Source organism: Aspergillus fischeri, genomic scaffold, assembly GCF_000149645.3.
Source record: "Aspergillus fischeri NRRL 181 1099437636249 genomic scaffold, whole genome shotgun sequence".
Lineage (NCBI taxonomy): Eukaryota > Fungi > Ascomycota > Eurotiomycetes > Eurotiales > Aspergillaceae > Aspergillus > Aspergillus fischeri.
Window position 1 is genome coordinate 1827648 of NW_001509770.1, and position 27182 is coordinate 1854829.

Below are 27182 nucleotides of genomic sequence, written 5' to 3' on the forward strand. Positions count from 1 at the left end.
TATAAAGGTCATAGCAAAAAAACTCGTCGAGAAAAACAAAGGGTATCACAGATGATCAACAGTTCCGAAACACCAGCCCTGGTGCTGTCATTAGAGAGCGCCAGTGATGACCATCAAAATAAAGCACACATAAATCATAAATTTCATCTCAGTCTTTAGCACTCAAGAGGCGCAGAAGAGTGCCGGCAATTCTGCCGTCGAAGAAGCACTCAAAGCTTCCAGATTGAGTCGCTGCTACCGTTCTGTGTATTTTCGGAAAAGCCATCCAACCAAAGTGATGACAATACATCACGAATAGTCCAACGCCTTCTGGCGTCCATGTCTAGGCAACCCTGGATTAGCTCAAGCGCAGCTTCTCTGTCCTTTACAGCCTGCGGGTCGCTTGTGTCACCCAGAACGGCCTGTCGGTTCCAGGTTCCGTTGAGAATGTTCGATTGTATACGAGGGGTAAAGGAATCCTGGAAAGGACGGGATCCAACGATGACAGTGTAGACAATGACACCGAATGCCCAGATGTCCACTGAAGGATCGATCACACCATTGTCTGAGAGAAGCAACTCGGGGGAGGCGTATTCCAAGCTTCCCGCAACGCTAGTACTCGACCCGGCCGGGCCGATGTTCTTCGGCGGTGGCCGGTCCGCAGCATCGTCGTAAGGGCCTGGGGAGTCTCCTTCATTGTCCGTGTTTAGCCATTCAGCCATGCCAAAATCGCAAAGGACAAGAGTAGACGACTGTGTACCGTCCTGGGACTTGTGAGGGTCCAGTAGACAGTTCTCAAGCTTGATATCTCTGTGCACAACGCGGGCGTCCTCATGCAGATATCGCAGGGCGCATGCTAGCTGGTAGGTATACTTCTTGGCAAGCTTGATACCCAAGCCTTGACGGTTCTGACGAACAAGATCAAAGAGAGTACCCCCAATAGCCAGCTTCGTGAAGCAAAAAGTGGCATAGTCTGTCTCGTACACCGCATCTAGTGTCAAAATATTCGGGTGATTGAGGTATCGCCAGACTCTGACCTCGTGATCAAACTCAGCTTGAACCATGTCATTTTCCTTCTCGCTCTTCCCAGAGACCTGCTTGCGGACGATTTTCACAGCGAGGCGTCGCGTTTCGCCACTCTCTTCAACTTTATATGCTTCCTTTACAGTGCTGAAACCGCCAAAGCCAATCTGTTTTCCAAGCACGTACTCAGTACCAACCATTTGGCCCTCGTCATCAGGCTGTGGGGTGGGCTCTTCTCGGCCATTCCACATAGACAGAAACGTGCTGGCTGGGGACTTGCCGCTTGAGAGCGTAGACCGGCGAGAGCTCTGACGCGTAGAGCCTCGAAATCCCTTTGGTTTGCTACCGAATGGCGTTATGACACCTGTGGACCAAGAACTGCGGTCATCGAGCGAAGCGAACGTTTGTACTGGTGACGCCATGTAGATGGGCGATAAGAGGTCCCTGGAACTTTCCGGCGGTGTCCGAACCTCATCGTTTATAGGAGAGACAGTTGAAACAGACGTCAAGGATGTTGGACGGTCAAGTTCAGAGCTCATAGGCATCTCTTCCTCGGGACTAGTCGGAAAACTTCCGCGACATCCAATAGGGAAGATACGCTGGTTACGACATCTTCTGGGACTGGCATTGTAGTCGATCTGCTTCACATCGTGCTCCTCATCGTCTTCTTGGGACAAAGCATTCCTTAAACCCGAAGTTCTCGATTGATACTTTAAGAGACCTCGATCTCTCGGATCTCCCTCGGCAAGTGGCTCTTCGAGAGGCTGCTGTTGGCCAGAATCTAGAGTGACGTTAGGGTCAAAGCTGATGGAGGGCCGTCGATTCTGGATGTAGCTCTCAAGCGGGGAGGCTGAAACCTCTTCTGGCTTATGAGGATAGCTAACATCGTGCGTGTGACGATCATCGTGACGAGGTACCGAGATTGGAGGAGTCGCTGAATGAAGACCACTCAGTATACTGTTGTCTTGATCAGTACCGCAACCGCGCGCGCCAGAATCGTGAAAGATGTTGGTACGGTCGCCCTCGATGCCACTGCCATCGTCCGTCGCTCCCTGGCCACCTTCAGGCCGCTGCCACTGATGTCGCTGAAAGGAAGTTTCGATCTTCAAGCCTGCCAATCCGTTCCTTTCTTTATGAGCCATGCCCTCAAAGAGGACAATTCCGTAACAAGTGGAAAAGCTGAAATGGTGATGAGGTTGCTGAATTTCGCGATGATACGATGAGGCGACTACATGGGGGGGTCGACCGAGGTTCGTTGTGTGATTTAACTCTGTCGATTATTGGGGGCAACTATAAAATGGGGTGGTATGATTTAAAGGGACAAGGCTCCACTTGCAGATGAAGGATATTGAGTGAAAGAGGAGTAAAACTAGATGATGAGCCACCTACCCGTAGAGATTTGGATGAAAAGATTGTTAAAAGCGTCGAATCTGAGGCGAAGGTGATGGGCAAGGATGGGTTTATCGGGTGATGACGGGACGACTGTTGCGAAGGCTCGGAAAGTGAACAGTGAGCGGGGGTGGCAGATCGACACTAGTTTTGCTCGTGGTCCAATGAACAGCGCTTTATCATCATACAGACCCCAGTATGTCACCTGATAAGTGGACCCTATCCTACGGTTCTTTGCCCTAGGGCCAAACAAGCACGTGCTAAGCCTATCAAGGTTAGAATATTCTTGCTTAGGTGCCTGGCTCAGGCACCTTAAGCCAATCCTAATAAGCGCGCGCAAGGGGCGCTTGTTTTGGAGATCTGGACACCCCCTTTCGGACGTTGTCTTGATAGTCCGGGGAACACGTTGGGCTACCCGGTCATTGACACGGCCACGGGCGTTGCATATCTCTTCTTTTTCTTCCTGGTTTGGCCTGTTCTTGTCAAGAATCGCTCTGGAAGTATTTCTTTCGTCTTGCGGGCCATATTGCCATTATTTGACCGTCCATTCTTGATACCTTCAGCCGAGACTCTCTGCGGAGTTGACCAAGCTGGCGCTGTCACTTTGATTAACTTCAGACTCTTTGACACTTACCCTTGCGTCTTTAAATGACAAGAGTCTCCTTCAATTCGATCATTTCGTTCCTAGTCTGTTTTGTTTTTTCTAATTCTAATTTTTTTTTGTCTTACCCCCACACCAATCGCTATTGCGTCGAATCTTGTTTTGCCCTCTCTTGCGACATCGATGACGCCTGATTTCTCAGCTCGCTCCTCAGTCTTCAGTTTCCGAGCTTTCAATACAATTTCGTCGCTTTTCTAGGGACCAAATATCCGAGAAAGATCAAAGATGACACGACCTCGAATTATCCGAGCTGGTATGTGCCGAAACAATCAGACCGCACTGACAAAGTCCCTGAGCTGTGCCGTTGAAATTCTGACTCGCTCGCGGTAGACACGCTCGACCTTCAAGATCACCATGCTCCCTCGGCTAAAGATCATTCGAAACATTCCTTCAATACAGGCAGCGGCCTTGCACCCCATCAGGAACATACCCTTCGCCATGCGGATCAAGATGCGAGAAATGAGATGATACACGGCCCCAATTTGGACGAGAGCCACCTGGACGCTGACCACTACCATGATGGAATGGATATTCATGACGATATGGACGTTGCGGATGCAGGATTAGGCCATCATGGACGAGGCCATAGTTCAGAAGAAGGCGATCTCGCAGACGAAGAAAGTGACGATCTGTTGGATGATGATTTGATGGACAAAATCTCAAGTTCGCCGTCAATTGACGATGGTAAGCACCTGACCCTGGGACTTTGATATTTGCGGGATGGTTCGTCGCGCTGCACTTGTCGCCGTGCAATGTTCCCATGTCCCTCGTAGTTCTCTAAATTTCCAGATGCACATGGCTTACATTGAGTAGAAGATATTGATTTTGAATTCGTCTACGCTCTTCACAATTTTGTCGCCACGGTTGATGGACAAGCCAACGCAGCAAAAGGAGATACAATGGTCCTCCTCGACGATAGCAACAGCTACTGGTGGCTCGTTCGAATCGTGAAGGATGGCAGCATCGGTAACATTTCTCGCTCGCCCTTCTCAAAAACGGTTCCCTGACAGTCTCTAGGGTATCTGCCGGCTGAGCATATAGAAACACCCACAGAAAGACTTGCAAGGCTGAACAAGCATCGAAATGTTGACGTATGTGATACCCGCTGAGTAGTAGGACTCTCTGACAGAAACAGTTGTCAGCAACGATGCTGGGTGACAATTCAGAGAAATCCAAAAATCCGTTAAAGAAAGCAATGCGCCGCAGGAATGCAAAAAACGTCACCTTCACCGCTCCGACCTACATTGAAGCGTCGGATATTGATTGGTCGACCGAGGATGAAATCGACGACGGAGACTCTCTTATCGACGCCGGAGAGATCATACGTGATGGCGATGATCTGCAGGATGATCACAATGATGATATTGTCGTCGAGCCGCTCAGACCGAAGTCAAATCGCGACAAGGCCACTGATGAGTCGGAAAACGTGGAAGAGACTTCGCAGTCTGGCTCTACGAGCCCCGAGAAGCAACGCTCCAGCCAGGAGTTGTTTGAGGCAGCAAGTGAACCTACTGTCAGCAGATCTCGGAATGGTACCGTGAGGAACACGGATTCGTTCTTCAAAGACGACACTGTTGAGACTAAGAAGATATCTCTAACGCCGAATTTGCTTCGTGACGAAGTGAGCAGTGGCGGGTTCTCAAGCGAGACAAAGGAGGGCCGCGGAAGCTTTGACAACATTGACAAAGCACTGGGTGCAAACGACAAAGGCAGGGATGACAAGAAGAGAAAGGATAAGAAGCCAGGGATGCTGAGTGGGCTGTTCAAGCGGAAGGATAAAAGAAGCAAATCTACCGAAGATGAATCCGAGGAGCCAGAAAAGGTCTCAGGCGAATTATCTCGAACGTCGCCCATACCCAAGACGTCCTCTGAGTCCGTGTCGTCCCCTGAGTCACGGCCAGCGAAGGGGAACCCAGCTCAAAAGCAGACGACTAAGTCCCAGAAGCAGACTCTGCCTGTCACCTCGCCCGCCAAGCAAGCGGTTCAGCATGGCTCGAATGCGCCTCTTGCCGTCGAAAGTGGTGAAAAGGTGCTTACCAAGGGAAAACAAAAGACTGATACTATCCGGCAAGTGGTTTCTGAGGATGACGACATTCTTCCTCAGCCCACACGCGCAATGGTTTCTGAGGACGCAGGAGACGGTATCCTGTCTCTTGTTGACACGATAGATCCGTCCGCAAAGCGGGATCCTGAGGATGTAATGGCCAGGGATGCTACGAGCGACCGCGTTGAGTCCCAACACGAAGAAAGACAGAGTCCTTACGATCGGATAGTTCCTCTCCAACCGTCTGTGACATCGCAGCCGCAGAGATCTCCGCAGAAACAGGAGAACTCCTATCTTGATCGAAGACCAGAGTCCCCTGCGAGTGTGTCAGCGGTCGAGGCCGGTGCGCCACCTGGCCTTCAAACGGATGTGTCTTCTCCAAAGGATTATTCGGTTTCCCCAATCTCGCCACCAATTTCCCCAGACGGAAACGCCAGCGAGAGCAAGGGCATTGATACAGTCGCCTCTCCAATGGATCGACTTTCTGCGGAAACCCCGACTTGGAGCGACGCTAGTCTGCGGTCGTACTTGGACGATGAGAACGACATCCGCGATTTGTACATTATTGTGCATGATAGTTCGAACATCCCTCCAGCTGGTCCTGAGCATCCAATCACAGGCAGCCTCTTCAAAGAGGAAAGCAGGAGACTGAAGGAAATGAGCAGCCAGTTGGACATGATGCTAGCTGACTGGGTCGGTCGACGCTTGCGAAATGCAACTGCCACGAAGGCAGTAAGCGTTACGGCGTTGTGACTGCTCTGTTGATATAATAGTTGTACGTCATGCAAATAATGTCGAACTTCTATCGGGGTTCTTCTGATGGCCAGATGCTCGATTGTGCTGGGCGCATTACGTGAGTTATCCTTCCCACTGGCTCGTCTCTATTATAGCTGATTTTAAATCGGACCATTCTACAATTTTCTTTTCTTTTCATTTTCCCCCTTCTCTCATTACTTTTTTCTTTTCCTATTCGGCTCAAAGGGCGCAGGTGTGAATCCCGTGCCAGTGACCACGAAAGCCCCTTGCTGCCAGCTTGTTTGTTTCATTTTGTTCCCCTCGTTGATGTTTATCACAAGCTATGTTGGGCTTGCTGGAATGTCGTCCTTCACCATGCTCGGCCTTTCTTTTCTTTTTTCTTTTCCTCACTTTACCTCTATTGGGATACCCCGAGGCATATATGGGCTTGTTCGACTCTTGCACGCTTCCTCTGCTACAGCCAAGTCACCATCTCTTATCACATCTCGTACCTCTTACAAATGAAGAAAATAAACGTCTCCTACAGATCACTCTGAGACACACGCTCTACGTTCCTGTCTATGAATATGGTAGATCGTAAACAAAGCCTTGCTGACTCGCTACCAGTGTACGGCTTCGCTTATTCTTGATAGCAGTACTTTTAATCTTCTAGACTCTGTCACATCGACACCCTTACTAAGCGCATAGCTCGAGGGTCTCCTCGAGTTATGTGGAATACCTAGCACCGTGACTGGATGATGTCGCGGGGGAAGGTCATCTGGTGCCGACGCAGTCATACAGCTTACTCCTCAGCCGCACGGGACACGGGGATCCATGTTTGATTGAATCTTTCGTTATAAATCGTTGTCTGATATCATTCAGCCTGTTTCTTCTTAAATTGATATTAGTCCTACTCTGGACGAATCCATTTGCCTCTCGCAAGTCTTCACTTCTCGAAGATGGCGTTCCCATATGGCCAGTACCCACCCTATGACGCTCCAGCTCCAGGTCCGCACCCTAGCGGCGGGGCATACTGTACGCCCCAGGACGCCCCGCATGGTTATGGGTCACAGCAACCATATGGACAGCCTGGCCAGCTTGAACAGTATACGGGTGCCCACACCACCCAGCATGATTTGAGCCCGCAAGCGCAACAGCATCAGCCGCCGCCGCTCAGGGATTTTCTGAGCCCGTCTGATGCGCTGGGGTACCAGCATGCGCCCGGAAACTACGAAGCTAGAGGTCGCCAGGGCAGCAACGCTGAGTATTAGTATGACACCTTCCTCGTTCATCTGGTCCCATTCTTCGACTAACGCCTTACAGCAACCAGCATACCGACGAACATAGAGATGTTTCCCGATCACGGCGTAGCCGATCCCGCGCGTCCAGTAGCGCGATGAAGGACAGATCCGGATCGCGGTCTAGGTCTAGATCTGGGTCATCAGGGCAGGATCGTGGCCTTGCGGGAACGTTGATGGGAGGTGCGTCTGGGTACTATCTGGGACATAAACAGAGTCATGGTCTCCTTGGTGCTTTGGGTGGTGCACTACTAGGGAATTTTCTGGAGCACCGGGTCGAGGAACACAAGGAGCATGGCGAGGATCATCATAAGCGCCATCACCATCGCCATCGTCACCATCATCATCATCATCATCATCTTGATCAACACCACCATGGCCATCGGCATCATCGGAGCCGCTCGAGACATAGTAGACACAGTGACGATTCTTGAGGTTTGGGTTCGCTGTGGGGAGTGGTAAGCCTGGCACTAGGTGATGCATATGAATTGTTCTGCGATATAATGGTCGTCGTTCATTGTCACTACTTTTCATCATGTCCTTGCTTACACTTTCAGTTCGCTCATGTTGTCTATGCAGTACCAGATAAATTGTTTTCTGCTCCCGAGGATTAGCTGTGCAGTAATGCCCCGCATGTTCGTAGCGCGTTCTGTGCCTGATGAATGGCTGCTTGATATGCCTGGCAGACCATGGGTAACTGCAAATATTGCCTCGGTCGCTACAGACTCCCAATAGCAAGTGACAAAAACGACGACGGGAGTTAAGAGTCTTTCACAGCTGAGGAGATCCTTCAATCCACTGTAGACTTGAGCATTCCTGAGATAATATAGAGTATTGGTGTTGAAATGGGGAATAATGGAGGAGTACTACTCATCACCATCACCTGACCTTGATGTCATGAATTATTTAGGGTTTGAATTAATGATAACAACCATGACAAGGGTCGTACTGATGAACCCAGAAAACCAGGTTCTTATCAAAGAGAGGATGGTGATGATAATGATGTAGTATCAAGGGACGGCACGTGACCACTTATCTTACGAACGGATGTTAGTCAGTGATCCGGTTCTAGTCCGAATGCGGCGGCGGATTGAAATGAAGCAGCCAATGGTATCAGCAGGATACGCCAATACAGTTCAGGAGTTATCTATCTGCTGAAGGATCGACTATCTGTTAGTTTATCAGCCCGTGGAGCGTGATTCATTTGTGTCTGTACCAGTGCAAGTGGTCGATCTCTCTCTCAGCTGAGCCCACAACGAAATGACTCGTGACCCATACTCGAAGGGGCAGTGTGACTCCCCCAAACGGATGGACAGCCAACACAGCCCTGAGTCCTTGGATTCTTTCACTCCTTCAATCTGAGATATCCTTTTCTATCAACCTTGGATCTTTCCTTTGTGTCAAAAATTCCCCAAGGATAAGAAGAACATATCATATGACTCTTCGTTGTTCATGTTGTTGAAAGACGTCTTTCCCGCTCCACTTTACTCTTTCCCGTCTACTTCCCCAGTATCTCCCCACATTTATTTGGGACGCAGCAAGTACCCTGAGCCAGCAAGAGGGTATTTGTGAGTTGCATAGAATCACTCAGTATGCCTCCTCCGCTATTATACAATGCCCTGCCAGCCGCTCTTCCAGCACACTGTGAGCCCTCGTCAACATTCCTAGCTGCCGTTTCGTCCCACTTACATATCTGCCTTCCTACGCCTCTTGCGCTCTTATCTTCGATTCTCGGAACGCTCAGCATCATATCCTGGCTTTTTGCACAGCTTCCCCAAATATACAAGAACTACCAGCTGCAGTCAACGTCCGGTCTGTCCCTGTTCTTTCTCGTCGAATGGTGTCTTGGTGATACGGGTAACCTTGTGGGCGCTCTGTTTACTCGGCAGGCAACCTGGCAAGTGATCATAGCGGCCTACTACGTCTTGGTGGACGTTACCCTAGTAATCCAGTTCTTTTGGTATACACACTACAAAGGCCGAGGTGTCGCGTACGGTGGCCACTCCCACTCCCACCATGGCGAAGACACTGGATCGTTTCTGGAGGGAGTGCCGCTATCAGAGGAGGAATCGATCATCGATATCCCACCACACAAGCCTGCAACGGAAGGCTCGGCCACAAAGGATGAGGAGCTCCTCAAGAAATCGTCGCCCATTGCGATGAACCACCAACCGCTACTATACACTAACGAGAAGTTGAGCTCGTCTCGTCGCACGATCGCCAGATCAAGCAGTGGTCCCAGCCTGCCACTCGCCTCCACGCGCACTCTGCTTCTGGCATCGATGCTCTGCGCCGTCGTAGCCAACGCACAGCCCACCGAGCACCACCTGCCGCCCGCAGCTTCACAACAGACCACCCTGCTGATCGGCCGAATCTCCTCCTGGACCTCAACGGTCCTCTACCTCGGCTCACGTCCGCCTCAACTCATCAAGAACTACCGCCGCAAAAGCACCGCAGGGCTTTCCCCCTTACTCTTCATGGCCGCCTTCTGCGGTAACCTCTTCTACTCCGCCTCGCTCGCAACCAACCCCAACGCATGGTACGACTTTCCCCCCTGGGGAGGTCGCGGATGGGCAGGCGCAGACGGCAACAACCGCCTGGAATGGGTGGGCCTCTCCATCCCGTTCTTCCTCGGCGCGTTTGGCGTCCTCTTTCTCGACGGCTGCATGGGCCTGCAGTTCCTCATGTACGGCGCCCGAGACGAAGAACAGGTTGTTCCCGTCATGTACGCAGAAAGAAGCAGCAGGTGGACCCGCGTCCGGGGCTGGATGAGGGGCTGGATCCCCTCCGTTTCCCCTCGACGAGCATTCCACGATACCTCTGTGCAGGAAAGCCAGGCGCTCCTGCGCGGAGGACGGGAGAGATACGGCACTGTTTAGACTGTTTAGATCCTTGCACCTCCCTCTGCTTCATGATTCACCGATATCTTATTACCTTTTTCCATACAGCACAGCGTGCATGTCTCAACGCCTTGATGACCATTATGCTTCATGGAGTACACCTCAATTGTTTATTTGCCTTTCGCATTTTCTCGCCTGTTCTTGTCTTTGGCGTTGCATTTTGGAATGGGCTTTTTTCCGGACGTACACTTATAGATGGATCATCGTCATGACTGGCCGTTTCTGACGGCATGATGCATGGGCGTACACTTTGTTCCACTTTTGGTATTTTGCAATGGCGTCTCTTCATCATCACCTACTAGTCAAGTAGGCGACGGTCGTCCTTTTTGCTTAGATATTCCCTGTCACTGCGGTCTAGTCATGTTTATACATCATGCTACGCATTACACTATGCTATGATATAGGGTCTTTAGACTATTCATCGAGGGGAATAGATCCTGACGTTTCTTAATTGACGCGGTTCATGGGGTTCTGGCTGATAGAACAGGCTTTTACTCGTGGATATATCCTTAGTGTAAAAAATAATATATTAACAGTCATCTAAGTATAAACATTTAGGTACACTTCCGCCCAAGAAATCTCTCTCAGCAAGTCCACTTTCATCAACCTGATCAAGGTTCAAGCCCTGGGCCGCAATATCATGCACAATTAAGAGCCGGCCCCAATTCGAACCCTCCAGCACTTGGTGGGGAAGACCGGAAATATTGGTATGTGGTCTAAGAAGTCGAACAACGAAAGGGTAGAAGTGAGAAAATAATGATTAAAAGCAAGCGAGCGGGTCCTCCATGTCGTCCATCACTGGAACGGTAGAAACACCCGCCGAAGAAGGTAGAAGTTGCTTGGTCGTCGTAGGTTCCGCAAAGGCGTATTCGTTCATTGTTCAGATACTCGTGACTTTGTTTTCAAACCAGACACTCTTCATGGACAGAGCAAAAGATCAACAGACGATCGAAGCGAACCGTCTAGCGTTACAGGGCAAGAAGTGCTGAAAAACCTTGCGACGCGGCATGACCAGCATCACCGAATCAGGCTTATTATCAGCGGCTCATCCCACGCACGACTCGACAATAGCGCATGATCAAGCGACAATTGTATCTCGGGTGGGAAAGAAAGCCAGGACGGGTACAATTTGCCCCCGAACTTCGTGACTCGTCATGCAGGCAGTTAGTACAGTGGTGATTGGACGTCTTGTACACCCCGTCTGATGACATCCTCAATACGCCAACGAGGAGGCACAATCTTCGGCGACCGCTTGCGCCGTAATTCTATCTCCTTCTCAGGAGGATGGCCCATACCTTCATCGGGGGGTAGAGCGCCTCCGGCAATTCCGGTAGAGAACTTCAGTTGCAGGACATTGCCAATCTCGTCGCAGGCACTCAGGACGCGGTCAAGGTCTTCCTTGGTATGCGCGGCAGAAACGCAGAAACGAGCCCGAGAGGATACCAGAGGAGTGGCGGGGTATCCGACAACGACGACGGAGATCTTTCTTCTAAGCATTTCATGGGAGAAGGCGGGCATCTTGGCAGGGTTGAAAAGAAGGACAGGAATAATTGGCGAATCGTCGTGACCGTACACTATAAAGCCAAGACGCTTCAATCCGAGGCGAAGATACCGAGAGTTGAAGGCCAAACGCTGCAACCGCTCTTCACCCTGGCCCGGAACAATCTCCCCGTTGATGATGCGGAGCGCGGAAGAGATCTGCGCCAGAATAGCAGGAGCTGGCGCCTCGCCGTAGAAAATACCGGAATTGGTCGCACGGAGTTTGTCAATCATCGCCTTATCAGCGGCAATGTAGCCGCCGTTGGCGCCAAATGACTTGGTAAGGGTTCCCATCAGAATGTCTACCTCCTTCGTGTCAATGCTGAAATAGTCACAAACACCCCGCCCCTTGGGACCTATGGCTCCAATTGAGTGCGCCTCGTCCACAAAGAGATGGAATTTATAGCGACGCTTCAGCGCAATGAGACCTGGAAGATTGCACATGGATCCTTCCATGGAGTACAGTCCTTCAACAACGACCAGAATCTTCTTCCATGGGCGATGAGTACGTGGCTGGCCCTGAGAGATGGCTTCACGCAGCTTTGCCTCCAGGTCCTTCATGTCGTTGTGCTTGAACATTCCAATGGACGCACCTGAGAGACGGGCGCCAAAGCGGATTGAAGCGTGATTCAATTCATCGGATATAATCAGGCAACCTTTGCTCACCAAGGCAGGAAAGATATTTGCATTTGTACCAAACCCCATCGAGAAGACCATCGAGGCCTCCTTGCCCACAAAGCTGGCAACAAGACTCTCAACTTCGGCATGAAGATCTTGCGTTCCCACCTCAGCGCGAGTGCTAGGAGCACTAATCCCGTACTTCCTCAGAGTATCCTCGGCGTGGTCAGCGCAGGGACCTTCCGACTGGGCGAATCCGAGGTAGTTGTATGAGCTCAGGTTCAAGGTATCCGTAGTGGTTCCGGTGAGATAGAAGTGTTTGTTGTGGTCATCGGTGGCCCGATCGATCAAGGTGATGTATCTTCCAGGGACCCCGGTCACGGGGCGTTCGAAACAGTCATTAATACGCAGCTTGAGACGACGCACGTAAAAGTTGTCGAAATCACTGTTGAGAGCACCGTATCCATTGCGAGGTTTCAGGTGCCGATAATTCTCCTCGCGAAAGCGCTTCCCGAAGAAATCGCGGACGTGTCCGAAAGCAATCAAAATCAAGTAGCTGATATAAGTAGTGAGAAGATAATAATAGGGCGGTTCGTCCATCACTGGCTCTGGGAAGACACCGCCAGGGTGTCTACTCGAGTAGCGGTGGCTTGGATGGCCGATGGGGCCGAATTGGGCATGCTGCTTGGCCTGCCGACGGGCCTCTTCGGGTGACGGAGGCTGGAAAAGTGTGGTCGGAGGCTCGTCCATGTTGGGATTGCCCGCAGTAGCTGTCGATAAAGAAATGGTCGGTAGGGACAGTGATGCCGAACTTATCGGCGGAGCGACAGGACTGGGTTGGAAACTCCCACTAGCTGCCTGGAGAGCGGAATGTGCGGATTGAGGTTCGGATTTGGACTTAGGGGAAGTTGAGAAGAGCTGGGCGAAGCGATTCGGTTTGGATGTAGAGGCTTTGATGGCGATACCGCCCTTGCCCGAAGTAGACGAAAAAAAGGGTGGGTTGGAAGAGTCGTTGGCGGAAGAAGGGGAAGTAGCAGATCGGCGAGGCATCGCAGGAAAGGACTAGACAGAATTGAAGACCGAAAGTCGTTCAGGAGTTGTCGTAATGGGAAAATGGGAAAGGAAAGTTGTAGAAGCGGCAGTTCTCAGATGGTGGTTGTGGCAGGAGATACGGAGTACCTGTGAGGCAACAACGCTGGTTCTTTTATGATGCGCGTATATTCCTCCCGCACTGAGAGTTTTTGAGAGAGCAGACGTTGGGAAAACAACGCCAATGCACTGTAAACCTAAGTCAACCACAACAGATCAATTTGAGTTCGATTTATTTTTTTAAGCCAGGTTTCAATGTTTCAGAAGATGTAGATGAGCAATTGTTGATGGTTTGATGGAGATTCGGCGGGGTGAAAGGGGCATCGATGCAGGAATTCAGGGTGACCACGGACGAAGAACGTACCACCAAGATCACTCGAGGCAGAAATCCAAGCCGAAGAACCCGGATGGATCCCTCTGCTTTCTCACACGTGGAGGGCTCGGAGCCCTGATGCAGATGAAGAGTAACTCGTACTCCGTCCTGTACTCAAATCTCAGGAGATCAAAGAGAAATATAGAAAAATGTCTCAGAAGAACATTGTCGAGCTCATCAGGGTTGAGACGAGCGTTAGAATCCAAAAGTACCAGAAAAACTGGTCGTCAAAAAAAAAGAAAAAAAAAAAAAAAAAGCTAGGACTTAACCGTACCTTACCTACCAGAGAGACCAGAAACCTATTCCACGGATTACCAGAGTGCTACTCCGCTTACCATATGCAGGGGGAAATCACCTACATATTTGGCCTGTTCGCCTTCAAGATAGTGTGTAATATTACCGCATGTTACTCCGTACAGGTCCACAGCCCCCTGGACTAGTGCACACTCGATACCTTACGATGATTGTGCAGGACTATCGATGTACGTAGTATGCATTTTGACCCTGATCTTCATTCATGGGTGTCTTCTTTTGCTCTGATAATTTCATGGAGTTGAGGTCTTGAGAAAAGGGGCAATGCAAGGAAACTGGCATGATCTTTGAAATCACACTTGAACAAATTCTGTTTCGTGGTCTGATTCATAACCATCTATCAAGGATATTACCTCAAACTACTTTAGTCCTTCAAAGAGTGCTTTGAAATCATGTGTCCAGACTCCAGACCCTAGCTAAAGCATTATTAAAGTATCTGCCTCAGGCACAAGCTAACCTCGGCTTGAACGTGCATGGTGCCTTCAGCGTGTTGAAGCTACCTTAGTGCCTTGTCATAGATTGACCTTAAGCTGTGATTTAAATATTAGCTATCACTAGCTATCATATGTGTGCTTTTAGAGACTTATGCTCAATTATTATGAACGTTCGTCTACCCTGTGAACTATCCACATCTACCATTAGACATTCCTACACTATAGTAGCACAAAAGCCATGGCCCGCGGACAGGAGCTACACTGGGGCGGAAGACTCTCCCTTACCCGCTTCCCATCCGATCCTTTCCGCCCCCGCGATTCCCCAATCACTGGCTCAACATGTCTAATGTTGTGTGATCGTATAATCTTGAGATTGCAGATCTTAGATCTTCATTCCATTTGAAGACTTGATTCAGTGATTCAATTTGATTGCGTTGTCGGTTGCCATCCCTGGTAGTCTTCCCCTGGAGATTCGTACTCGACGGAAACGGAAGGCCGCCAAGCTATAAGATCTTCCTCATTCAGACAGGACTCGGCCGTAATCTTTCTTTTTCTTTTTTTCTTGTCTATATATCACCGGAGGACCGAAAAATTCATTGTCGTCTATCAGCAAGCATGACGGTCAACGGATCTGCCAAGCCTCACGGAGTGTCCGCAGAGGCGAAAGAACTATGGCGGCACTCAGATCTGCAGAGTACCCAGATATATGATTTCATGCAGGGCTTGAATCAAAAGTATCAACTTTCTCTTCAGAACTACGATGACCTCTGGCAGTGGAGTATATCTAGGCCTTCTGAGTTCTGGGAGGAGATTTGGCACTATACCAATATCAAAGCGCACAAACAGTATGATCGTGTGAGTAGCTCTACTCCGAAATATCTTCCTAGACCTCGGCTCCATACTCGAGGTATTGTACCCCTCGTCAAAGAACAGAAATACTGATCTTGGCCAGATCATGTCTTCCGAGAAAGTACTCTTTCCCAGGCCTCATTTCTTTGAGGGAAGCAAACTAAACTTTGCGGAAAACCTGTTGTACCCGGCAAGCTCACCAGCCGAAGATACCACTGCAGTGATTTCCGCCACAGAATCCGATAGGGAATTCGTTTCCTGGAAAGAGCTGCGGGAGCGCGTTCGCAGGTGTGCCAATTCCCTCAAGGAGGCAGGCTTGCAAGCAGGTGATCGTGTGGCAGGCTTCCTCGGCAACAATGCTAACACCGTCATTGCAATGCTGGCGACGACATCAATAGGCGCCTTCTGGACCGGCGTGTCCCCCGATACGGGGGTCCACGCGGTTCTGGAGCGCCTGAGACAGATCGAGCCGAAGATTTTATTTGCCGATAACGCCTCGTTATATAACGGCAAAGTGCATAGTGCCCATGAAAAGATTCGTCAGATTGTCTCTGAGCTGCCAGAGCTTCAGCTGCTGGTAGTCTTTGAGACCATCAAGTCGCATCAATTCAATGTCGATGAAGTAAAGCCAACCCAAGGAAAAGCGTGTACATACGAGACATTCTTGGCTTCTGTTTCAAATGCATCAGCCGCCCTTGAGTTTGCCAGCCTTGATCCTGATCACCCTGTTTACATACTCTACTCGTCTGGCACCACTGGTGCGCCCAAACCCATTGTCCATGGAGCGCTGGGAACGTTGCTGCAGCACAAGAAGGAGCACGTACTCCATTGCGATATTCATCCAGGAGACCGCTTGTTCTATTTTACGACCACAACATGGATGATGTGGCATTGGTTGGTGTCTGGTCTTGCCAGCGGTGCCACCATCGTCCTCTACGACGGTTCTCCTTTCCGACCCTTGGACCCGGAAGGGGGGAACGGGGAGATGGCCATGCCGCGTCTGATTGATGAGCTGAGAATTACACATTTCGGAACATCTGCAAAATACCTTTCCATCTTAGAGCAGGCCTCCCTGAAACCAACGCAGCACCCTCACCGGCCAGTGACTTTGCAAACACTGAAGGCTATTTTCAGCACTGGGTCTCCTCTGGCGCCCTCTACATTCGAATATGTGTACTCTTCCATTCATCCTGACATTATGCTGGGTTCCATCACCGGCGGTACCGACATCCTCTCACTCTTCTGTGCGTGCTGCCCAATTTTACCTGTTTACAAAGGCGAAATTCAATGCCGCTGTCTCGGAATGGCGGTGTCGGCATACGATTACTCTGGAACTGATATCAGCGCCACGAATGAGCCCGGTGACCTCGTGTGTACAATACCATTTCCCGCCCAACCGGTGATGTTCTGGCCACCGGGCCCAGTTGGCGCTGAAAAATACCGCAAGAGCTATTTCGACGTCTTCGGCCCATCCATTTGGCATCATGGCGACTTTGTCCGGATCAACCCACACACCGGAGGTGTGCACATGCTTGGCCGAAGCGATGGCGTCCTGAAACCGGCAGGTGTTCGATTCGGAAGTGCGGAAATCTACAACATCCTCCTGAAACACTTTGCTGAGGAAATCGAAGATTCTTTGTGCGTAGGACGCAGACGAGAGGGCATCGATACTGACGAGACTGTCGTGCTATTTGTGAAGCTCGCCTCGCATGGCAAGACGCCCACAACCATGCCTGCGGACCTTGCGGCGCGAATTCAAGCCACTATCCGCAAAGAGCTCAGCCCTCGCCATGTCCCGGGTATAGTGGATGTATGTCCTGAGATTCCAGTGACATCCAACGGCAAAAAAGTGGAAAATGCGGTGAAGCAGATCCTATGCGGACTGAATATCAAAATTGGTGCAAGTGTTGCAAATGCTGGTTGCCTGGACTGGTATAGGAAGTGGGCTGCTGAGCATCCATAGACAGACCCTGCTCGAAGAACCGTGATAGATACATGGCATGAGAAGATAATGAAATTGACCATAGAGACAATAATGCAGCTCAAAGCCAACTTTCAAATTCCACCTATCGTCTCCTCAGGATCGAAGTCAAAGATGAATCGAACATCATCGACCGGGGAACACAATACACATTGCCTTAGGAACATCAAATAATACAAGATTTCGACATTCCTGGATTGCTGCTCAATCCAGCCGCTCACCTGATACTTAAGGCAGCTACCCTGTGTGACTAAGCTGGACGCCTGCTGTGGTGGTCAAAATGTTTGTCTCAGTTGTTTTTCAGCCTTCTAATTTGATACAATAGATCCTGTATGGGGCCGTCGATCGACCCGTCAGGGACATAATGTTTAGTTCTTGGGCTGAAGTCAATTGCTACGAGCTTGATTTTAATCTTGGACTGGGCACGCCTGAGTGTGTGCGCAGACCGCGGATCCTGCCTGTTGAGGGCTTGATGTATCTTCTGCCTAAGGCGCTGGATGGTGAGATTGCTCTCATGGTATGTCTTAGGGATGAGGATTTGGAGAGGCTGGGCGGATGAGGAGTTTGCTAGCTATGGGTAGCTTTTATATATGAGTCTAGCGGAACACTGTATGTATCAAGAACGACGTGGATATAGCTTGACATGCAAAGCATCATACCGCAAAATAATGTGAACAAATTAGTACCGAATTTTGTTCGCTGTTAGCGAGATGCCGCGCTCCTCACCACGAGAAACAGAAATAACCTAGTCCTATATGTTTCCAAAAACCATCAAGCCTCACAGAGAACAATATGTCGAGTTGAGATACTGGTCATTCTTATCATCATTGTTCTTGTCTGCCAGAGTGATTGATTAGATAAGCCATCGATCGGGGCAAGTCTCTGGTCCCAAATCTTTGCGCCGCCGCCGTTACGAAAGACCTTCATAAAGCCACGCCGAGCGGAGGACTAACAATTGGATATATTCTAATTGTCTCGACCAAACCATATATCTTAGCGACAAGATGCGTCGCTCCGTCTTGCGCGCCGTCGAGTCTGCGAAGCCTCTGGCTCGCGTGCCTCGTTCAGCCTCCAAAAGCTTTGCTACACTCAATGAGTCCAAGGTAAGAGCTGCAGGCATTGCTTTTCCTCAACGGCCATCTTTGTCGTATAAGGCTAATTTTCATTCTCGCCCTTTATAGGACCCTGCCGAGCTAGATCAGATTACCACATTGCCGAATGGAATCCGCGTCGCCACGGAATCCTTACCCGGACCCTTTGCCGGCGTTGGTGTCTACGTCGATGCGGGATCCCGGTACGAAGACGAGAGCCTACGAGGCGTGAGCCACATCATGGACCGACTAGCCTTTAAATCGACCAAGACCCGAACAAGCGATGAGATGCTGGAGACGCTTGAGAGCTTGGGAGGGAACATTCAGTGCGCTTCGTCTCGCGAGTCGTTGATGTACCAGTCAGCCAGTTTCAACTCGGCGGTCCCCGCGACCCTGGGGCTTCTGGCGGAGACGATCCGTGACCCTCTGATCACTGATGAGGAAGTTCTGCAGCAGTTGGCCACGGCAGAGTACGAGATCAATGAGATTTGGGCCAAGCCTGAGCTTATCCTGCCGGAGCTGGTGCATATGGCGGCCTACAAGGATAACACATTAGGGAACCCGCTACTCTGTCCTCATGAGAGATTGGAAGAGATTAATAAGGCTGTTGTCGAGAGATACAGGGAGATCTTTTTCAAGCCGGAGAGGATGGTTGTTGCCTTTGCCGGTGTGCCGCACGAGGAGGCTGTTAAGCTAACAGAGCAATACTTCGGTGATATGAAGGCCACAAATGCGGCCAAAGGGCCCGTATTATCCGGCACTGGAATTGAGACGACCCTGTCGGATTTAGAGACAGCGGCTCAGGAAGGACAGGTGCCGACCGTCCCTCAATTTACGCCATCGTCGACAATCACCACAACCCCAACCTCGAAAACCCAGTCTGTCCTTTCCAGGCTTCCTTTCCTGAAGAACCTCTCTACAACCGCGTCGAAGCCTGCATCTGCGGCACCCCTTGATCCTTCGTTGGTGCAGCCATCATCGTTGGACTTGACAAGACCTTCTCACTACACTGGCGGTTTCCTCTCTCTTCCCCCGATCCCCCCACCAGCAAACCCCATGCTTCCTAGACTGAGCTACATACATCTCGCCTTTGAAGCTCTCCCTATCTCGAGCCCTGACATCTACGCCCTCGCCACCCTTCAGACTTTGCTTGGCGGCGGCGGGTCTTTCTCCGCTGGCGGTCCCGGCAAGGGTATGTATTCTCGTCTCTATACAAATGTGCTGAACCAGCACGGATGGGTGGAAAGTTGCATCGCTTTCAACCACAGCTACACAGACAGTGGAATTTTCGGTATCTCCGCCTCGTGCAGTCCTACCCGTACGACCGAGATGCTTGAAGTCATGTGCCGCGAACTGCAGGCACTGACTCTCGACACGGGCTACAGCGCCTTGCAGCCACAGGAGGTCAACCGTGCGAAGAACCAACTGCGCTCCTCACTGTTGATGAACTTGGAATCCCGCATGGTGGAATTGGAGGATCTTGGCCGTCAAGTCCAGGTTCACGGCCATAAGGTTGGCGTCAAGGAGATGTGCGAACGCATCGAGGCTCTGACCGTGGATGACCTCCGTCGCGTGGCCCGCCATGTATTTGGAGGTCATGTTCAGAACAAGGGCCAGGGCACCGGTATCCCGACAGTGGTCTTGCAGGAGGGTGAGCTGGAAGGGTACAAACTTCGTCCTTTCCCATGGGAGGAAATTCAAGAACGGATTGCACGGTGGAAGCTGGGAAGAAGATAGATTCGTATGATCCTGCGTAGCGCAGCTCATGGATTCGCATTTATTCAGGACCTGGTCTGGGTGTACTATATAGAGGGTGGATGACGGCTTTTACTTTCTTCACTCCCCATTCTAGCATGAGATTGCTGTGCCATATGTATCTAAGGATGGCATCAATAATCGACTTGTACAATATCTAATCCTGCTAAAGCAATAAGTTTGCAATTGATCCGTATCGTTCAGAAACGCAATCCATTGAACCGTCGGGTCAAGTACAAATCACGTTGGAGCTGCTTGCCGCTTTAGGGCCGTCTGGTTCGGGAAAAAAGTTGGAGCGGACCACTTTCAAGTCCGCAGTCCGCCAACAATCTCCGTCACCTTTAGCATCATATTTCCAAGCCGTCACAAAGTCATTTGACCACTTCTTTCTAGCAACCTTTCTCCCAAGTTAATCTATTACCGTCACAATGGTCAAGCTCACCGAGGTCGAGGATGAGCACTTTGCTCAGGAGAAGCCCATGGCCACCAAGAACAATGTTCTTCTTGCCACGGACGATGAGGACGAAGACTACACTGACACGGGTGAGCAACCTCTACTGAAACCGGTCGCTCTTTCTCTATGAGCTTCTGTTCCATACCCACGCGCACTATCGTGGTGCATTTCGCTCCTTCATCCGGGAACATCCCGATCCATTGCCGGTTGATGATTCTTCAGCCGGAACCATAGCCAACATGCATTTTCCCACTGACAAGAACCCGAGAAAAACATATCTGACAATTCAATCCAATCCCAGAATCTGAAATCTCCGTTGAATCCGACCTCGATGTCGACGGCGAGACCCTGTACGAGCGTGTGGCCGCTCTGAAAGATATCGTTCCCCCGTCAGCCCGGCGCCAGATCTCCTCCACCGTCTCCACACTCACCTCGTTCACAAAGTCCAGCATCTCCTTCAGTGGAAAGGCGCTCTGGATTCTCAGCACCAGTGCTTTCCTCCTTGGCGTTCCATGGGCGCTTGCCTACGCCGAAGAGGAGCAGTATGTCCAGATGGAGCGTGAGCAGGGAATGATCAAGGGTGCTAACGAGGTATGTTGACGGAGGTTTTTCTTTTAAGTCATTCCATCAGATTGTCTCGACTTGGTTCTATGGGACCTGTCCGGCCCTTTTGAGGATCAGTGGTGATGTGAAAATTCTTACTTGGTGACTTGGTCTGCCAAGGAAGCGAGGCATACGCGATTCTGAGTTTTATCTTTGCATTTGCGTACTTCCGAGCTGTTTGAGCGTTTGATTGAAGCATGCTGACAATGTTTCTCCTACAGATGCTCACACCCGGCGCTCTCCCCGCTGAGAACAAGCAGGCCCAACCTACTCTGTAAATGAACACCTCAACCCGAAGGTGAAAATACAACAGGTGTATTGGACTCTACAATTGCGATAATGCAGCTGAGACGTCTGCTGTTCAGTCCTTCGCTTTGATTCATGATCATTGATCTGCTGGGCTCGAGTCCGCCATCAACCGCGGCTAGTACATGAATTGACTCCACTCACCAAGCGAAGCGACAGAGAACCTCTGGAGATTAGATATAGGCGCAGTGCAAAACAAAACGTGATTTCGGGGAGGTGTTGGAGCTGGTTTTCTCTTCACATATTCCTTTCTTCTGTTGGTTTGCATACTGGGCTGGCGCGATCACAGAAAAAAATTTTTGCGTCGTTTCCGTCACGGTTTAAGTCCTCATTTCCCTTCGCCTGTTGTATTCAAGCCTTTGGTTTATCCCATCCGCTTTTCCCCATCGTCTTCTCCGGGTCTATATGTACTTGTATAACAACTCTTTCATGTTCATTTCTTCTTATGTCTATTTCTCTTTGTTCGTTGGTGTACGTTGCTAGATAATGGAACGTGGATGAACTAGTTCATGAGTCATGAATTTTGATTCGCCTAAGGACATATTGAAGCAACTGTTGGTCATTCAACCAGATTTACGAGTATTGGGTATCATCGCGAAAACAAAGCCAAAATTAACTCAGGGCCCTCTCAAGAGTGCAAGATGGCAGTTTATGTGAAAGTGCCCCGTCGAGTTTGTCGACGGCTGTGCTGATAAAGTATGTGCAAATGAAGGCAGAGCAAAGGAAAGCAACAAGGCTGTATGATCGAAAGGTATGCCTCACGAGAGACTCTGTACGCAGATTAGTATGTACCACATAACTGTAGAGAAGATTCAACATACGGTTGTCTCTCTCGCCGATTTCAGGGTAATATGGAAGTCACGCCAGAGCTTCTTGACCTCACCACCGTCGACCATTGAGCCCATCACCTCTGAAGCATACCTGGCCCTTTGTTTATGGCTCCAATGGCTGCGCTCAAGAACCTTGTCGTCCTCTAAGTAACCCATGCGTTCGAGGTAGTCGACAACCCATTCATTGAGGTGAAATCGCCAGTGGGTGAGAGTATGGGCGAGCGAGGCTTTGTTTTTGCAATGGCTGTCAAAGAGTCAACAAGAGAATGTGAATACAGAAGGTAACAATGGGAAACAAACCGTCCAAGGTAGAACCGCGTGTCCTCATCTGGTAAGCTGTAACCGTCTCTGTCCCTTTCAGGGCCATCTTCCTCATCGTCCTCGTCGCTATCGTCATCTGACAATGGTTCGAGTGTCTCCAAGGAATAAGCCTTGCCATATAGCTTCATATCAAACGAAGCAGGATGCTTAGACCTGTTGCACGCGTCACAAGGATGATTGTCTGTGATCGGGTATAGAGTGATTTTGACATGAGGTCTTGCCAGGAGTGCTCGGCGGAATTTGACGTTCCAGACGGAAGATACCAGCTGAGAACCAGTGCGTCCTTTGACCTCATCTTCAAGTTTCATGAACGCAACTTCGTAGAGCGGGTCGGAACGAGGGAAGGCAGGGTTGATCTTGTTATTTACCATCCATTCAACAGCGTCTTGGAAGTATTCTTTGAGCTGTTTGTAGGCATGCCGAGAAAACTCAAACGGTAAATCTTCTAGGCTGGATGGCACTCCCAGTTCGGCATTATCGTCCTCTAATACGAAATCGTCCTCGTATTGGTCGAGGTCCTCGTCCTCTGCAACAGATGACTCGACGTCGCTCTCTTCCTGGCGGCGAAACAGCGGCTGATGAACTTGGCTTCTGGCTTCACTGTCGGGCTCGTCATCAGGGTCTGCTTCATCCGAGTGCTCAGCGTCCGAGTCTTGTTCTGGCGCCGCTTCGTCCTCCTCTTTCCCACCAGCCCTTCGGCGTCTTAGGGCTTCCAGATGACGTTGGCGTTGAGCTCTTGCCGAATTGGCTAGACGTCCTCGGGTCCGCGTATCCTTTACGACTACATGAACGGCTAAAGTTAGCAAGGAAGTCCTCCCAAGAATTGTATCTTTCATCAGGATATCCTACCAGAGTCCTGCAAGACCTCTAGATCCTCTTCGAGATCTAACCTCTCCTGGTCTGGGTTTCGCCGCGGAGTTTTGGGGGGATCTGAGTTTGTATTTCGCTTGCGCCTCTTGATTGGCGAAGAGCGGATAGGCTCATCGGAGTCCTCAGAGCCTTCTTCGACGACAATGGGCCTTGGGTCGGCGGCGCCACGTCTTAACCTTCGGCGAGGCTGTATAACCATGTCCTCATCGCTCTCATCCGAAATCAAAATCTGACGTTCATTCGCAGGAGTCTTCGACGACTTTGGTAAGGAGGGAGACCTCTTCCGCTTTCCCGATCGTAACCGCATATATTTGCGCGCGCTGCGCTGAATCTCCAGAGTACTATCGCTGCTCTCGTCAAAAGCAATTGCGTCCTTGGCAGTTGATCTTGTTGGCGACCCGTCTTCGTACACCTATGAGTGACAAATGCATGGATGAGTGAGGAGGACAAAACCCACCTTCTTTCGGTCTCTGAGGGGTTTGTTCTGGCTCTGAGGACGGCGTTCCCTCTGATAAGACTTTCTTTGGCGGGGTAGATGATTCCTCTCGGCGCGTCAGGGTCTTGCCCCTTTGTAGTGAATTTCGACGAAGGGAAGGTAAGGAGGGATGATCATATCGTAGAGTAGCTAGACGATCGTTCTGACTTCTCATGCTCCTGTCAGTACCTGGCGGCGAAGATGACAGCGGAGCGAAAGAAAGTCGTGTCTGTTTCCCTTTGCCATAAGTGCGTGGCATGAGGAATGGGATTGAAACAGTTGCAGGAGTAATAGCTGTGAGGGCTTAGTGTACAATAGATAATTTCTGATTGAGATATACAAGACTTGTTCAGATGAGGACAGTATGACAATAAAGTGAGGCCAAAAAGATGGCTTGGCGAGACCGCGATGGCACCGCGTCACCGATTCACGAGAGCACGTGACTAATTTTACCAAATTGGTGATGAAATGAACAGAGACATGACACCATGAGCAACTATGAGCAACTACAGATGAGTGGAGAAAGGTGTGAGGAGTGACATTTCATGGTGTTCAGTCTGAACCAGGTTGGTGGCTTATCTCTTCATAGCAAGAAGACTGTCTCTGGAGCATTCTTCTAACAAGACATATGATGAGCTGCACGTCATGAACATTTGATGCTTGACAGAGATGGTCTGTCTTCTCACTTAAGCGTTCTTGCTCTTTCAAATGTTATCCACACGATTATTACGGCGGACTGAAGTGGTCGAAGAGATCAGGTGTAGCTTCCATGAGTGACATCTTGTTCCTTCCTGACTTTGCAAGACTTCGGCCATGCGGTATAGTCGAGCTCCTCGTAGTCTCCAAGTGACACTTCTCAATTCTGGTCTTTGACATGAGAGCTTGCAGCTTTGGTATTTTGTATCATCAGTCTGAGCTATTATTGCTCCAATCCAATGTACTGTCAACAGCATCTTATCGCTCTCCTTTACGCTTTCCTTGCGTCTTTTGTCAACGTCACAGAAAGTCTAGGACTATCGCCAGACAAGTCCCTTAGCAATCAAACCTATGAGCTCGAATATTGCAATCAGGCACTGGTCATCTTTAGTGGCCTCAACTACTCGGACGCTGAAGTCGACGAACTAGGATATGCGGTTTCCCTGGGTCGGCGACTGTGTTGGACTGACCCAGGAGCAATACCTGGCCGAAATATCTCAATACACTCAAGAAGCTCGGAAGACGGAGTTCGATCGGTTCTGAATCTGACGGTGACCCTGACGATCCCAGTGGGAAAAGAAGCGAGCATGCAACTATGGAAGCGGTTATTGACGCGACCTCATGACAGCCCAGAAGCTATCGTAACGCTCGGCGAAATTATAGTACTCGACTTTCGCCTGGAGCACAGCGATCCGCAGTGGGAACGACGCAGCAAGACCTGGAACGGTCAACCGGAGGCAGCTTCGGGATCGGACCCAGAGTCAGCATCTCAACGTAGAGAGGTTCGAACTGAGACACAAACATCAGAAAATACCCTTGGCTTCAGGAGTGGCTCAGATGGCCGCGTTCACCCTCATGATAATAATGATCCCGTCCGGAAAAATTCCCACAGTCGTGGCAGTGTATGTGTGGACACTTTTTGCGAAGGGTTCGATCTGAAGAAGACTTGTGCACCAGAGGGTAAAACTCCGGCTAAAGAGGAGATATGTGCACTATGTTATCCAGAAAGGAACCTTGCAGTCATTGAGAGACTCTGCTCGAAACAGGAGGTTAGTGGACGCCAAGCCTTCTACAGTGTTTGCGTGTTGCTCGGCTGCTTTGTTGTGGTAGCTGTTCTTCTGTATCTGCTGCGCAGCTTCTGCAGAGGAGTGCAGAGGCGATACCGGATATTTCGGGGTCTATGTAGTGCCCAGACTTCTCGAAGTCCTGCCACGAAATCGGGGTCTTCCTCGGTCTTTCAAGTCGACTCTCTACCGTCCCTCTTTCCTGGATTTTCCTCCCCGACCAAGCTAGAAGTATTGCAGAGGGAAAACGTGACTGGAACAGACGATGCCAGTGATCCCACGTTGCCTTTCTTCACACTGAAACAAAAATGGCGTCAACTCGGTGCGTTTCGAAGAGACTTTCGCGGAAGAATTCAAGACATCTTCGACATAGAGTCACTCGATACGGAACATGCGAAAGGCGGACAATCCGCTCATAAAATTCCAGTTCTCCCTCGAGCACCCAATGCAAGTATCCGAAGGTACTGTAGAGAGACAAAGTCCAAGACACCACCGGATTTCTTCAGTGGCAACGGGGCCGAGCTCAGGAACGATGGGTCAGTCGTCTCTCATCCCACAAGTCTTTGACAGAAAGTCACAGGAGGTTGAGAGATTTCTCGACCAATTTGGCTTTTGAATAATCATCGTGCCATTTTTTTTTTACTCCCACTTCTTGTTCCCAGCCTTCGAGGTTTGGACAAGAAGGCAGTATCGTTCAGAGTTTAGCATGTCGGTATTCCGTAGGTCGTTATATCGAATCTTATTTGCGGTCTTGCGTTAATGTAATGTGCCCAACCGTCTCTCTGAACAATGATTATATGGTGTGAAATCATAGAAATTTGGTTGATAATAAGTCTTAAAGTCAGCAACTTCTGAGTTTCGATGGGGCAAATGAATCTTGGCCAATCAACTAAGCGTCAAATTGCCTAAATGTGTTAAAGCTTGTCGAGTTGACTGGAATTCATCTGGGGATAATTGGGGCAGCCCTAACTATCTAGTGATTACCTTAGCGATGATGGGCTCGTGACACCGATGGAATCTCCTCCTGTCTGTGCATCTCTTCTCCACGTCCGCCAACAGATCTCAACTGCTTTCTCCACTAAACTTCCTCATCACTGCCTTGTCATTATTGTCCCCGGATTTCCATCGTAAGCGGAACACAAGGCTTTGGTTCGAACCTTCTTCCACCATGAGACAAGAACTGGATTCTTGAGTCGAGCGCAGTCGTTTCTATTGGTGGACTCGCTTTTCCCCATGGCCCCTGACGCAGCCGGTCGCCGATTCGTGGAAATCTTAATATATCTTTTATCAACGGGGCAGAATTTCCTCAAATCCGCGTCCGAGGTTCTACCGTGGCCACGCCCACACTGTACTGGCTCCGGGCTAGATCAAAGTCTCCGTACTGAGTCCCCCGTCGGTCCACCCCAGATACCCCACCACTTAGAAACATGGAGTTGAGAGCTAGACACCATCAAGCCACCCAGGAGAGACAGGTCAATCGATGCTGATTGGAC

The 27182-nt window shown here is 50.2% G+C and overlaps 10 protein-coding genes across 10 annotated transcripts, besides 2 other annotated features; 7 read left to right on the top strand and 3 right to left on the bottom strand.

The window, feature by feature from the left end:
- Window positions 1-209: 209 nt before the first annotated feature.
- Window positions 210-2144, bottom strand: NFIA_013600 (serine/threonine-protein kinase; the record flags this gene model as incomplete). The annotated part of the gene is made up of 1 exon (XM_001264567.1): window positions 210-2144. One exon carries the CDS (start codon window positions 2142-2144, stop codon window positions 210-212), a length of 1935 nt encoding a protein of 644 aa, XP_001264568.1.
- A 1133-nt stretch (window positions 2145-3277) lies between these two features.
- Window positions 3278-5849, top strand: NFIA_013610 (SH3 domain-containing protein; the record flags this gene model as incomplete). The annotated part of the gene is made up of 5 exons (XM_001264568.1): window positions 3278-3309; window positions 3456-3736; window positions 3866-4018; window positions 4070-4143; window positions 4188-5849. The coding sequence occupies 5 exons, from the start codon at window positions 3278-3280 to the stop codon at window positions 5847-5849; spliced, it is 2202 nt and encodes a 733-aa protein (XP_001264569.1).
- Window positions 5850-6790: 941 nt separating this feature from the next.
- NFIA_013620 (uncharacterized protein) lies at window positions 6791-7563 on the top strand (the record flags this gene model as incomplete). Its single annotated transcript, XM_001264569.1, has 2 exons — window positions 6791-7101; window positions 7155-7563. The coding sequence occupies 2 exons, from the start codon at window positions 6791-6793 to the stop codon at window positions 7561-7563; spliced, it is 720 nt and encodes a 239-aa protein (XP_001264570.1).
- Window positions 7433-7522: a microsatellite.
- A 1158-nt stretch (window positions 7564-8721) lies between the features above and the next one.
- On the top strand, window positions 8722-10008 carry NFIA_013630 (PQ-loop repeat-containing protein; the record flags this gene model as incomplete). The annotated part of the gene is made up of 1 exon (XM_001264570.1): window positions 8722-10008. The coding sequence occupies one exon, from the start codon at window positions 8722-8724 to the stop codon at window positions 10006-10008; it is 1287 nt and encodes a 428-aa protein (XP_001264571.1).
- Window positions 10009-11193: 1185 nt separating this feature from the next.
- Window positions 11194-13236, bottom strand: lcb2 (putative serine palmitoyltransferase 2; the record flags this gene model as incomplete). The annotated part of the gene is made up of 1 exon (XM_001264571.1): window positions 11194-13236. The coding sequence occupies one exon, from the start codon at window positions 13234-13236 to the stop codon at window positions 11194-11196; it is 2043 nt and encodes a 680-aa protein (XP_001264572.1).
- A 641-nt stretch (window positions 13237-13877) lies between these two features.
- Window positions 13878-13904: a microsatellite.
- Window positions 13905-15009: 1105 nt separating this feature from the next.
- On the top strand, window positions 15010-17206 carry NFIA_013650 (acetoacetate--CoA ligase family protein; the record flags this gene model as incomplete). Its single annotated transcript, XM_001264572.1, has 2 exons — window positions 15010-15249; window positions 15347-17206. The coding sequence occupies 2 exons, from the start codon at window positions 15010-15012 to the stop codon at window positions 17204-17206; spliced, it is 2100 nt and encodes a 699-aa protein (XP_001264573.1).
- Window positions 17207-18228: 1022 nt separating this feature from the next.
- Window positions 18229-20052, top strand: NFIA_013660 (mitochondrial-processing protease subunit alpha; the record flags this gene model as incomplete). Its single annotated transcript, XM_001264573.1, has 2 exons — window positions 18229-18327; window positions 18406-20052. The coding sequence occupies 2 exons, from the start codon at window positions 18229-18231 to the stop codon at window positions 20050-20052; spliced, it is 1746 nt and encodes a 581-aa protein (XP_001264574.1).
- A 446-nt stretch (window positions 20053-20498) lies between these two features.
- NFIA_013670 (mitochondrial import receptor subunit TOM22) lies at window positions 20499-21405 on the top strand (the record flags this gene model as incomplete). Its single annotated transcript, XM_001264574.1, has 3 exons — window positions 20499-20613; window positions 20826-21115; window positions 21349-21405. 3 exons carry the CDS (start codon window positions 20499-20501, stop codon window positions 21403-21405), a joined length of 462 nt encoding a protein of 153 aa, XP_001264575.1.
- An 840-nt stretch (window positions 21406-22245) lies between these two features.
- Window positions 22246-23761, bottom strand: NFIA_013680 (uncharacterized protein; the record flags this gene model as incomplete). Its single annotated transcript, XM_001264575.1, has 3 exons — window positions 22246-22507; window positions 22564-23365; window positions 23434-23761. 3 exons carry the CDS (start codon window positions 23759-23761, stop codon window positions 22246-22248), a joined length of 1392 nt encoding a protein of 463 aa, XP_001264576.1.
- Window positions 23762-24864: 1103 nt separating this feature from the next.
- On the top strand, window positions 24865-26256 carry NFIA_013690 (uncharacterized protein; the record flags this gene model as incomplete). The annotated part of the gene is made up of 1 exon (XM_001264576.1): window positions 24865-26256. The coding sequence occupies one exon, from the start codon at window positions 24865-24867 to the stop codon at window positions 26254-26256; it is 1392 nt and encodes a 463-aa protein (XP_001264577.1).
- Between the last annotated feature and the right edge of the window lie 926 nt (window positions 26257-27182).